Source organism: Solanum tuberosum, unplaced genomic scaffold (genome assembly GCF_000226075.1).
Source record: "Solanum tuberosum cultivar DM 1-3 516 R44 unplaced genomic scaffold, SolTub_3.0 scf00122, whole genome shotgun sequence".
NCBI lineage: Eukaryota > Viridiplantae > Streptophyta > Magnoliopsida > Solanales > Solanaceae > Solanum > Solanum tuberosum.
Genome location: NW_006239050.1, coordinates 94,281 through 106,941, shown reverse-complemented (window position 1 = coordinate 106,941; position 12,661 = coordinate 94,281). Strand labels below are relative to the sequence as shown.

General features: G+C 33.8%; 1 protein-coding gene across 1 annotated transcript; it reads right to left on the bottom strand.

Annotated features, from left to right (window-relative positions):
• Window positions 1-5,257: 5,257 nt before the first annotated feature.
• Window positions 5,258-11,412, bottom strand: LOC102593901 (uncharacterized). The gene is made up of 9 exons (XM_015310083.1): window positions 11,073-11,412; window positions 10,903-11,000; window positions 9,373-10,831; window positions 9,177-9,230; window positions 8,267-8,404; window positions 7,047-7,128; window positions 6,835-6,949; window positions 6,613-6,682; window positions 5,258-5,763 (listed from the first exon to the last, which is right to left on the bottom strand). Exons 5-9 carry the CDS (start codon window positions 8,303-8,305, stop codon window positions 5,647-5,649), a joined length of 423 nt encoding a protein of 140 aa, XP_015165569.1. The 5' UTR covers window positions 8,306-8,404; window positions 9,177-9,230; window positions 9,373-10,831; window positions 10,903-11,000; window positions 11,073-11,412; the 3' UTR covers window positions 5,258-5,646.
• Between the last annotated feature and the right edge of the window lie 1,249 nt (window positions 11,413-12,661).

The following is a 12,661-nucleotide window of genomic DNA, read 5'->3' as shown; positions in this document are numbered from 1 at the left end:
ACAGCCATAGGGATCGCAAGTGTTGGGAATACATCGCAGGAAAAGATTGAACTTCAAGAGAAAACACAACTAATTCAATAGCTTAAGTTGTTGTATCGCAAGTCACTTCCGGAAAGCTTTTGATTGAAGATGTAGCTATTGACACAGCTGTTATTTATGTGGCGCAAATAAGAGAACTTGAACAGTGTAATGTAGTTGTTAAAGCAGGGGTAAGGGTCGATGTTGGAGCTCAACTTGGTTCTCCAAAAGCCTCTCCAGTTAAGCTTCGTGTTGATCCTAAGTTGAATGTGATTAACTCTCATGATTTCCCAATTGTTTCAATCTCCCAAGTTATTTTGACAAATAATTTGATCACTTCTAACGGGAAAAAAGGTGTTACAAGTGAGAGTCGATGGGCCAATCGGGTGTAAGAAGAGGATGAACATGCCACACCTCATAGAAAATTGAGCCCTGAAGCACCAATTTGTGTGCCTAAGGGTAGTGGCATTGTCCGTGACTAGGGGTATAAAAAATGAGCCCAAGTATAGGTAACCCATCCAATGATCTGCCCAATATTTTATGGGTCAGACTCAAGATAATTTGAATTGAATTCAAATTCAACCCATTTTAAAATAATCTTCAATTGAGCCCAACTTAATCTCCAATTTTAACTCATTTTAAGACTCTTTATTTGCATTTGTTAAGATATTGTCGAAGAGTATTTCAACTATTATATTGTGTGTAAGATAATAGTTATATATTGTAGGTAAGTGTGTAGGATAATAGTCAAATATTGTATCTATTGTAGGTAAAATACATGCTTTGATTAGATATGCTCTTGACCTTTTGTGTCTAGCTTTGTGTATTTATTCTAGGTGTAGTCTATCATTTTAAAGTATGAAGTGAAATACACTTGCATCATTATCAACATTAATGTAATATATGTTCCTATATCGAATGTATGAGTTATAAGAGGTAAAGAGGATAGACCCTCGACTCCTTTCCTTCACTTCTCACGAATTTTGAATTATTTTTATCTAATGAAAAGGGACTGTATAAAAATATTAAAACTTTGAAATAATTAAGTAGTACTATCAATTTATGTGAATAATCACTATAATTAACACCATATATATGTTGCGTTTCTTCTGATTTATTAAAGGTAGGTTTTATTAACTCATTTTGCACAAAAGTAGACTTTTGTCAACTTTGAAGGACACTAACTTTCTTTTCAAGGGTTTACAAGTTGTTATACTCATTTGTCAAATTCGCATTAGAAGTAGAAATATTCAAAATGTTAAACTTTGAATGATATAAGTTCATTAATCAATTTCAACTTTTTGTAAAAGTTTTTCCCCTTTTCTCAAGATATATTATTATTATTATTATTAAGAGAAAGGAAAGTATATTTTATCCTTGCAGATCAATGTCCTTGAGTTAGACAGAACAAGAACAGTAGTGCAAGACATAGCAGGACAGGACTACAAAGTACAAACTACAAAGAGAACCAAAGTTTTACTTCATACTAGTCATCTATGTCAATTGTCAAAGAAAATTGTTAGATTGAAAAAAAAAATTACACGGGCAGTGGAGTTTATCTCATTAAGCGTTCACACATCTGCATGTAATAGACAAGAGTATTTTATGAATCACGAGCGAAGGCAAATGATTGACATGACTGCAGGAAATGACTTCATTCCAAAAGCACTTAAACCTCCTGTTATCCAATTACTCAGTTGCCAAAAGTAGCCATTTTAATTCATTTGGAAACTGGTTGGTGTTATTTAATTCAGAAACTGCAGGAAATGACTTCATGCCAAAAGCACTTAAACATCTTTCTTTGATGAAATGTATCATTGATCTCAACCATACACATTCTCTACTTGCTTCGTGAATAGCTATTATCTCAACATGAATTGAAGAAGTAGCGACAATGGACTACTGCTTCATAGATCGCCATGATATAGCAGTATCTTCGTATGTGAACAGATAACCTGTTTGAGATTGAGTTTTTTGTGAGTCAGATAGATAACCTGCATCTACATGACCAACAAAATTTGCACTATCTTTGTTAGTATAAAGCAAACTCATATCACTAGTCTCCTTTAGATATTGCAATATATGTCTAACTCCATTCTAGTGTCTTCGTGTAGGAAAAAAACTATATCTTGCTAACAAATTAATAGAAAATATTATGACATGTCTCGTAGCATTAGCAAGATACATAAGTGCACCAATTGCACTAAGATATGGTACTTCAGGATCAAGAGGTTCCTCATTCTCTTCTTGAGGTCGAAATGGATCTTTACTCACTTCAAGTGATCGAACAACCATTGGAGTACAAAATGGATGTGCCTTGTCCATGTAAAATTGTTTCAAAATTTTCTCAGTATTAGCTGATCAAGACAAAATTTTGTCTTTCCAAGATCTTTCATCTCAAATTCTCTCTTTAGATATTTAATTACCTTTTGGATCTCTTCTGCAATTCCAATAAGATTAATGCTATGAACATAAACAACAAGAATAACAAATTCTGAAATTGTTTTCTTAATAAAAATACAAGGACAAATGACATCATTTATATAACCTTCGTTTATCAAGTACTCACTGAGGTGATTATACCACGTGCACCCTGATTATTTTAAATCATATAACGACTTTGGTCTGATCGAACACATTTTACGAGATTTTGAAATATATGTTTCATGCATTTTAAATCCTTTTGGAATTTTCATATAAATTTCATTATCAAGTGAACCGTAAAGAAAAATTGTAACCACATCCATCAGATGTATTTCAAGATTCTCATGTACAACTAAACTGATGAGATATCGAAAAATTATCGCATCCATAATCAGTGAATATGTTTCTTCATGTTCGACACCGAGTCTTTGAGAAAATTCTTGTACAACAAGGTGTGCCTTGTATCTTACAATTCCATTTCTGTCATTTCTTTTTCGTACAAAGACATATTTATAGCCAACTGACTATACATCATCGGGCATTTGAACTCCTGGTCCAAAAATCTCACGTTTAGCAAGTGAGTTCAATTCCGATTGAATTGTCTCTTGCCATTTTGACCAATCGCATCTTCGTCGACATTCTTCAACAGACAAAGGTTTAAGATCATCATTGTCTTGCATAATATTAAGTGCAATGTTATATGCAAAAACATTATCCACTATAATTTTCTATTGATTCAACTTTATCCCATTATCATAAGAATTTTGTGATAGTTCTTCATTCACTTGAAACTCGAGGTCATTAATTTCTTCAATCAGATCTTGAACCTCTTCGTGAGATCCTTATGGTGTCATTTTTCATACTATTTTTTCTAGGATTTTTATCATTTGAACTCAATGGTCTTCCACGCTTCAGGCGTGTATGAGATTCAAAAGCTATGACAATAGTAGATGGTCTTGTTGGAACATCAATTATGTGACATAGTTATCCTTTTTAAATCAGTAAATGCGTTTGGCATTTGATTTGCTATATTCTGCAAATAGATGATCTTTTGGACCTCATGTTCACACATAGAGAAACGTGGATCAAAATGAGAAAATGATGAACTTTCCATGCAATTTCTCTTTTAAATTCATGTTTCCTCCCCTTAATTGCGAAAAGTTTGTTTCATCAAATCGGCAATCTGCTAATCTTGCAATGAATAAATCTCTCATCAATGGTCCAAGGTAGCGAATTATGAAGGGGTAATTAAACCCAACATATATGTCTAACCTTCTTTGGGGGCAATCTTAGTGCATTGTGGTGGTGCTACTAACACATATAAAGCACATCCAAAAATTCGTCTATGAGCAATATTTGATTCATTACCAAACACCAATTGTGACGGAGAGTATTTATTATAATGAGACGGTCTGAGACGAACAAGTGATGCTGCATGTAAAATAATGTGGCTCGAAACAATAGTGGGCAACCTTGTTTTCATAAGTAGTGGTATTGCTATGGTTTCTATATAATGATATAGGATTTTTTTATTAATGGGGTAATCGATAAACCAATGATAGTTGAGGACAAATCTTGTAGGTTCATTATGTTTAGCTGTTGAGATTGTGTAAATAATGCAAAATCAGCTGGTTCCTTTCGTAAGAAACAATCCCTACGCCAATGGTTAGAAAGATTAATTGGAGAATATTAGTAGCTCATTTGGTTGGCTACCTGAATTTTTACCTTGTTGATAAGAGTTTGGTTTCATATCTTGTATCCCTTCCCCGACCTCCAATTTTATTTTATTTTAAACTGAAAAAGTGCTTGAAAAATTAATCAGCATGCACAAGAAATTATTTAGTGAAATGATTTTATAGCACTTTACTTGAAAACTATGTAGTCCAAAAGAATTAAAAACAATATAGAAAATAAGAAGAATGAGAATAGAAGAGCTCAATCTCAAAATATATAAAATGGAATATCCTTGGCAATATCACGCTCAATCAGGATTATTGTATAAGAAATTCTAGCAACTTTTATTTGTATATTCATCAACATATAATGACACTGATACGGCATAAATGTTCATCGTCTCATTTATACTAGATTCATTACTTTCTAATTCACACAATTCTAGCACTTCATAAGAGTCAAAGAAAATCTCCATTTGTCTTCATCAAAGATTTAACAGTCAAATCTTGGCCTTCGGAGTGATTCTAATTATCTGATCAAATACATAATCTAACATAACCATATGAATCTATACACACCCATATTGCTATCTTCTATCCCAAGCCCAAGAAGTCAACACAAAAATCAACCTTGTGCCCGTAAGGTCAAAATAGTAAATTGACACAAAAATTAGTTTATCCACAATGTCAGGGGCTTATGCCCAAGAAATTGTGTCACCCATCCCCACAAAGTCATAAAAGGAATAATGAAGCTACGAAATGGTTCAAAAGGGAAAAAGTAAGATGGAAACACAAAACGACCATGAGAGTCAGTAGAGATGTTTCACACAGTTAAGATGAAAGGGAAGCATATTTACCTTGATAGTATAGTTATCCATTTAAATGTGTACAAGCATATTTGTAGCAATAAACTTTCAAAGTGTACAAATTTTTATATTCATTTCTCAAATCCGCATTAGAAGGTAGAAATATTCCAAATGTTTGAATGAACTTGTATAAAGATGATATCTCAACTTAAGATCTCCTTCACCAAGTTATATATGTCGATAACATAGCCAGGGGACAGGACTACAAATTGAAAATTGGGATTCGACAGAACTACAAAGAGAACATAAATTTTGCTTCATACTTCACATGATCTATGTCAAAGAAATATATCATCTGAAGGAAATGACATTGTCAGATTGAAAAATGATACAAGGGCAGTAGAGTTTATCTCATTTCAAGTTCCCACACCTACTGCATGTAATAGACAAGAGCATTTAAGTATTTTGCCTAGTTTTGTTTCCTATACGAATCCCACTGAATATATCGTTATGTTGGTAGCTAAACACAGACATTTACAGAGATTATTTTCAACTTCTCATGGTTATGCCTATAATAGTGATTCACGACTAGCAAAATCAGGAGACAGGGCATTTCCATTTACAAGAACTTGTTTCAGAAGATTAACTCGCACAGACTTGAATTGATAGTGCTGCAGTAAAAATAACAATACATTAGTGAGGAGTGACAAAATTTGGCTGGCAGATTATCGCAAAACACACGAGGAAGGCAAGTGATTATTATTATTCCAACACTTAAACCTCCGATAATCAACAAATTTGCAAAAGGGCTTCAATAGTGTGACCTGATCTCCTTTTTTAATCTGTCAAGAAGAGTAGTTCGTTAAGTAATGGTGTGAAAATCTAATGGGCGGAGTTGGATCGGAAATGCTTACTGAAACTAAATATCAGTAAATTACTCTGTTAATGAGCTGATGTAAAACAGTATTGTCATGACTCATAGTTCCTGTGTCATTTTCACTTCTTTTCTTTTTTGTTTCTTTTTGTCATCAAATTTTCATAGAGCATGTGTTTCCTAAGAGAAGCTTCATTTATGTTATTTTCATCTTCATATTCCATTTTAGTAGGAATATGGTAGGCTATATGTCACCATGAAAATCTGAAGTAGGATAAATATTCAAAGATATGACATACATAATAATTTGGTTGGTGGGGCTTACACAAACCAAAATCAGATTTGAATGAGATTATCACCATTACAAAGAGATGTTCAGGCTCACTTATGGATTATTTAAGCCACAAATGAAATCTTTTTTCTTGAAGTATGGACGAATGAGAAAATCAAAACAAAAATAGTGTTCCATAGTATGATATAGGAAACAAACTACTCCAATTTACAGAAATTTTTTGAAATCCCAACTCACTTTACTATTTCTCTCTTTTTTTATCTTTAGTGTTTGATTACGTATAAAAGAAGTGAGGTGCCTCCCCTTCATGTAATTTTTCATCTAGGAAGTGATAAAAGGTAGGAAAGATCCTTCGCTTATTTTTTAGGCATGTCGTGCTACAGCAGTTTAGCAGCAAACTAATGGGTCAATGTCTGAAATTTATTTGTTGATTTCTTATCTCGGTATCTCCAAAATACTCTACTTCACTAGACCTCTTTTTTCTCAGAATTAAGAAACATTAAAATAGCATAAAGTAGTGCTTACTGCTTCCTTCTGTATGCCGAACACTGTAAGTACAAAACTTTTCTCATCAGAGTCACAGATCACATAGTATCTGTAGAATAAGATTACACATTGAGAAATAAGTATATAATCATTAAGTAGGGCTGCACAGATAAGTAGCTTTCACATTTAAGGAAATGCTGGAAATGATCAGAGTAGTAAATGATTAACTCATTTGGGTTCCTCCAAGATGAAGTAACTTACGATGGAGCTTTATACTCATATTTAACTAAGCACCGTACTGCTCCTATGACTGCAATCCCTTCGTTAAGCCCTTCAGTTAAGAGATCCATGGTAGCTCTGGTGTATGAAGGATCCACTGCCAGAAAGCACATTACCTCAACTAAAGGATAAGTAACTAAATCATATACCTCATTATTTACAGTAAAATATCTAAGGAGAATGTAAAGCCTTACGATCAATAGTAGCAAGTGATTGGATCAGGGAAGACAAGCTGGTTTCCATACTCTTTCCCTTACTCTTGTCATTAAGCTTACCCTGAAAAGCAGGATCATATTATTCAAATGCATCCTTCACAATCTCATTCCTAATGTCTTAACAGCTTCAAAAGAAGATAACATTTAACAACTGAGAATCTTAAGGCATTATTTTTTAAATACTATATCATGACTTTACTGTTTCTTGAAAAAATTCAAGAAATGCAAAAAGAAAAAAAGAAACAACTAAAATATCAACCCCCCCCCCCCCCCCCCCCAGGCATTGTTCAGCCAACATATGGCTATGCTCCTACTAACTTAACTCATTGAACTATTTAAGAACACAAGAAACGATCAGTACCTCATCTCCTTTTCTTCTATATACATCTTATGCTTAATGCTTCAACAGTTGGTGCAAATGGATCCCTTTATTGTGCATGATTTCAAGGATTGATTTTTTTGTGGGGATAAGTTTTCCTTTTCTCTTTATTAAAATTATTTTCATTCAGCAAGTGAAAAGGATTCAGAAAAAATTTCGCCAAGTAGGAGAAACTTTACCAAGCTTTCTGGGGCAACCATAGTGAAGTTACAAATAGTATTACTAACTTAACACCCAACTTGATATTTCTATCCAAACAACTCTTAATTCCACATAATCTTAGCTGCCTATTGCAGTTTCCTAGCCTCTACTTGTTTGGTAATATTCCCAAAATTAATCAAGCAACTGCGCCTCAAACCTACAAATTAAGTCAATTTTAGAAATCATAGAAAAGCATGACTATATTTAGGTGTTTTTCCTGTCATATCATAAAACCAAATTTCATGTTATATCTTCCCCCTAGATCAGAACTTTGTAGATATTGACAGGTTATCTCGGAAGCCATCTTAAAGGACTACCTCATCGTACATTAACTTTATAGCAGGAAGCAGAAAGCTTTCCTTGAATATTAGTGACAGGTATGTGTGAACAATTCAAAGAACTCCACTGTGCCACGTTGGGAGTTGGACAGGTCAAATGTGCAATTGCAAGGAGTGCGAATCCTTGAATACCTCTTGCAAGGAGTGCGACTCCTTGTCCTGCACTTTGTATATATGCTGTAAACAATGCACCTTTGATCATACGCACTTCCTTTCTTAAAGCTTTAAATCACTTATATATGGATGTTTACTATAAAATAACCACAATCAACTAATCTTACCTGAAGTAATCCTTCTAATTTGTCAAGAAGCTGGAGCATCAGTGTCAATTGATGTAAAGCATCACTAGCAGGATTCTTTGATGCAACATCTGAAAATCCAATTAGGAACCCCTTGTAGTTCTCCAGATATCTATTCACCTGAGAAAACAAATATCAAATTTGCCCAACATGGCATTGAATTTTAGAAAAGGGGAAAGTGAAGACTATATTTAAGATATCATGATATATGCAAACATAAAATTTGAAGATGATTAAAAGTGAGCTTTTTTAGAAACTATTGGTTCTTTCTTCACCAAGCATTTAACTTTCTAGCTTGGAAAAAGCTAGACAAGAATAATCACAGAAAAATCTTTCACATAGGCAGCAGATATTGCTGAAGCCAATTCTTTTAAATCAGACTGTTTTTCTAATTCCAAGTTGTACTTTCCTATATAGACACATGTTCTTCTACATAGATTATTTCGTACCAAACTTAATTCAACATGTTACTGATCCCTGCAGAATGCTTCTATTTCTAATTAATGACATTTTCCTTTAGTTTACCAACTTTTGTCCTATCTGTAAAGTTTTCAATTTCTTCTTCTTCTGAGAGAGCCAAGCTTATTAAGAGACATTCTCTGCAACCTTTAAGATGATGAAAGAAGGTCTATCTGTGATCCACACAATAAGCTAGTGTAAAAATGAAAAATAATATTAGGAAAACCATAGAGTTGCACACTTGATACATGGTCTCTTGTCTTTGTTTCTTTTTATTTATTTTTAGTTTTTCTAACTCTTGTTTCTTTAATAAACCATCATAAAAATATGAGGTGGTAATTAGCAACAATTGAGAACCTTGTGTTTTGAAAGATCCTAAATATGATACAACAGTTCATAAGTGAAAATGGGAATTTTTTTTTCAACAACTTACCAAGCCACAATCATAATGAAGAAAGGGGTGTGACTTCACTGCATCAATTTCCAGCTGAAATAGGATAGAAAATCAGAAGAAACTTCCAAGTATCTAAAATAACCAGGCTTGCAGGGAGCTAATACTGTACACATATATTTCATGTTAAAATATAGGGAAATAAATATACAGAGACAAGATTGTAAGAACTACTTACAGCTTTTTTGTATGCCTCTAATGCCAGTTGAAGATTACTGTGATCCCATCCTCCCGTCAGAAGAAAGGAAGTGAAATATGCACATCCTAAGATATCTACCAACCAAATGAAGCTCAGTGAAGGACTTGAAAATTGGATTTGTCAAAATGTTTATTATAGCTATAACTGTGTGCAGATACTAGTTAAAGATCAAACTACACTAAGAATGAGAGAAGTACAATATAGTAAAGGATTCTTGGATGTTTTCATAAGTACAACATACACCTTATAAAATTCCACGTACTGCGCATATGCTGCTTCATGGCTCCATGAACCAAAGTATGCAATTTCTGCACCTTAATCTGTCTTTAATGTAATCGTATGCTACTTCTTAACTATAGCTTTACAATATGTGAAGAGTGAATTCAATCATTGACGAACACCGAGTAAACATTTAGTAAATTGGCAAAGCTGAGAGTGCTAAAACACAGAATGTTTATGACACAATATCAGAGAATCTCAGAGGTAAGGGATTAAAGCAGTTCCTCTCTTAACTAGATTCTATTGGCAGTCTTACATAAACAAACTCCATCCATATCATCCAGAAGGAGTGTTCTTTGGGCATATTTAATGCATTTGTCAATCTGCTTTGCTGGATTTTCAGAAACTATGAAATAGATATACAATCAGATGATCAGATCAGCAGCAGCTACTTAAGAAACAAAGTAAATAAGAGACTGGAGAAATGTATTATACATATACTTTGATTTAGTAAATGAAGATTCTAAAGTGAAAATGGAAGAAATCATATTTAATTAAAAATCAGAATCCCAGACTGCCAAAACTCCTGAGCACATCGTTGCTTTCTATGTCAGATTTCAACAGGAGTTACACTTAATGCGTGTGCATCTAGTTCAGATTTGCACTAGTTGAAGGGCTGAAGCCAAGTTATAGTATCTATAAAGTATCTAATTAAGGATAGAACTAGAACAAAACAGATGTAGAGCAAAATTTAATGGGGAAAATACACTACTAATTTTATAATCACCCAAGCCAGAGTCTAAAGACAAAACAAACGATGTGAACTAGATGGAAACTATAGTTCTTGACTTATTGCAATGTAAGCAAATAACCTTTGAAGAGTATATATAAAGAAAATGCTTGAGATTCCCCTTGGAACAAAGCAAATTAACAGAAGAATTACATTCACTTTGTGCAAGCATCAGTTCAAGGTCTGCAAGTCGACGTAAAACTATGCTATTTCCTTTATCCTAAATCAAATAAAAGATGAAGAATCCATTAAATGAAGGGAGCATTTGAAGTTTAGAGAACGGAAAACTTAAGAACTGAGAAGGCAGCGAAATATAACCATGTTAAGGACAAACTTATAGCATTTTTTAGCTCTTTTGTAATCCCCTTTCTTGGAAACGCAGAGGCCGAGGCAATCCCAAGCTTCCAGCTAAAACGGATTCAATTGAGTCTGGTAGATAAAATTAACAGTAAGAAGTAAACCAAACACAAATTCAAATATGTAATTCTTTTTTCACTTACAGCTTTCAGTAGATGACACTCTGCTTCCTCATTATAAACATCAGGAATTGCATTATACAGCCTTCCTTTTAGACATTCATATTGTGATTGCCTCTTCTCTGCATGAATTCGTACCACTTAAACGAAATTGAATTGAATGCATTTGTTTCGTTCTTCTGGATAAATTATACCTTGAGGAACTGATTCGAGGGCTTGGATGCACCGATCGATTTGATACTCCATGTCAGAGATTTTCTCTTGTATACTTGACGGGAAATGCTGTTCGCTAAAATTTTCGAGCCATTTTAGCCACATTTGAAATCCAATCCTCGTAGAATTCTTTTAGATTAGCGGAGACTTGTCCTTTCTCCCTAGAAACTTCTTCTCATCTTCAATGGTGGATTGGATTGTTTTAGATGAGTAGAAACTTCTTCAATGGGGGAGTGGAGACTTGTCCTTTCTCCCTAGAAACTTCTTCTCATCTTCAATGGTGGATTTTAGAAGGCTGCTGAAGCTCAACTGTAAAGTTTGTTCCTGCAGAGTTTGTTCAAGTCTGTAAAGTTATGACTGGAAAATTCTCTTTTTTAGTATTCTGATGTATCACACTTTCCCTTCCCCTCTTGAGAAAATAGAGCGGGAGGTGACAAAAAGGTTTTTTCCAATTAAAATATGTGATAATTTAATCAAGTCTAAATCAAATCTTCTTCTAATTAGGAGATTAAGTTTAATAAAATGGGTGTCAAATATAATTTTTTAATTTTTTTTTTATCTTTCGTAAAATACAAAAATATCCCAATCTCCACTAGTGTACCACAGCTGACCCTCTCGAATCAAAATATCCGTCTCTTCACTTCAATTTTTTCATGTTTTCTCAAAAACTTCTCCTTCATCTTCGTTTTTCTGCTTTGCTCTTTTTCTTCTTCGTGTCCTACTCACGCCATCATCGTTACTGTGAACAGGGGAAAAAAGAAAATTTTTTAAGCAGTTAGGAGTTTGAGTTTTCTTTACAGTTAGAATGTGATGGTTTAAAAAGAAGAAGAAAACATGGATCTTACATATCTTATTGTTTTATGTCCTAATAAACATTGTATTTGTTGTTATGGTGGTATGACATTGATGAAAATCTGAAGATATCATCTGAAATAAATGATGTATGAATGAAATTGGAGAGTAAATATGGATTTTTAAGATATGATGTGTTATTATCATTCATTTAAAAAAAGTCTCTTGACTTATATTCTATATTTACACTCTTAAAAGTCCCTTTTAATTCACTTTCCCTAGTGACAACACAAGAGAAGAGTTAATATCTTAGATGCTCACTCAACTTTCAATAGTTCTATGTCATGTTGTATTTCTATAGATAATAATAAGGTATATATCTAATTGAGTTTCCTCCTGTCACGCCCCGAGCCTACACCTTGGGCAGGACCGGCACCCGAAGACCATTGCTGGCCCCAGGCGAACCCTTGGCCTGGCTTTCTTAACTCAGTGGAAACTTAACTCAACAGCACAACTCAATGCAATGAAAGGTTATAAAACAACCAACTGATGCATAACATGCCAAAAGGCAGCTCGAGTCTCAAAATAGAATATTTACATAAATACATAGATGAGAGACTCAATACTAACTGACTGACTGTCTATGAAGCCTCTATAAATACTGAGATGGATGTTGGGACAGACCCCACAACATCCTGATAACGCAAAAACTAAAAGAAACAAAATATCTGAGTCCTCCGGAAAGCAAGGAGGCTCACCACTGACTCTGGAGTGCTCA

Excerpts from the sequence above, each read along its gene's own strand:
- LOC102593901 (XM_015310083.1), bottom strand. The coding sequence starts at position 8,305 with ATGCTCCAGCTTCTTGACAAATTAGAAGGATTACTTCAG. Across the intron at positions 7,129-8,266 it reads AATTAGAAGGATTACTTCAG|GGTAAGCTTAATGACAAGAG; the intron begins GTAAGATTAGTT and ends CCTGCTTTTCAG. Across the intron at positions 6,950-7,046 it reads ATCACTTGCTACTATTGATC|TGGATCCTTCATACACCAGA; the intron begins GTAAGGCTTTAC and ends GCTTTCTGGCAG.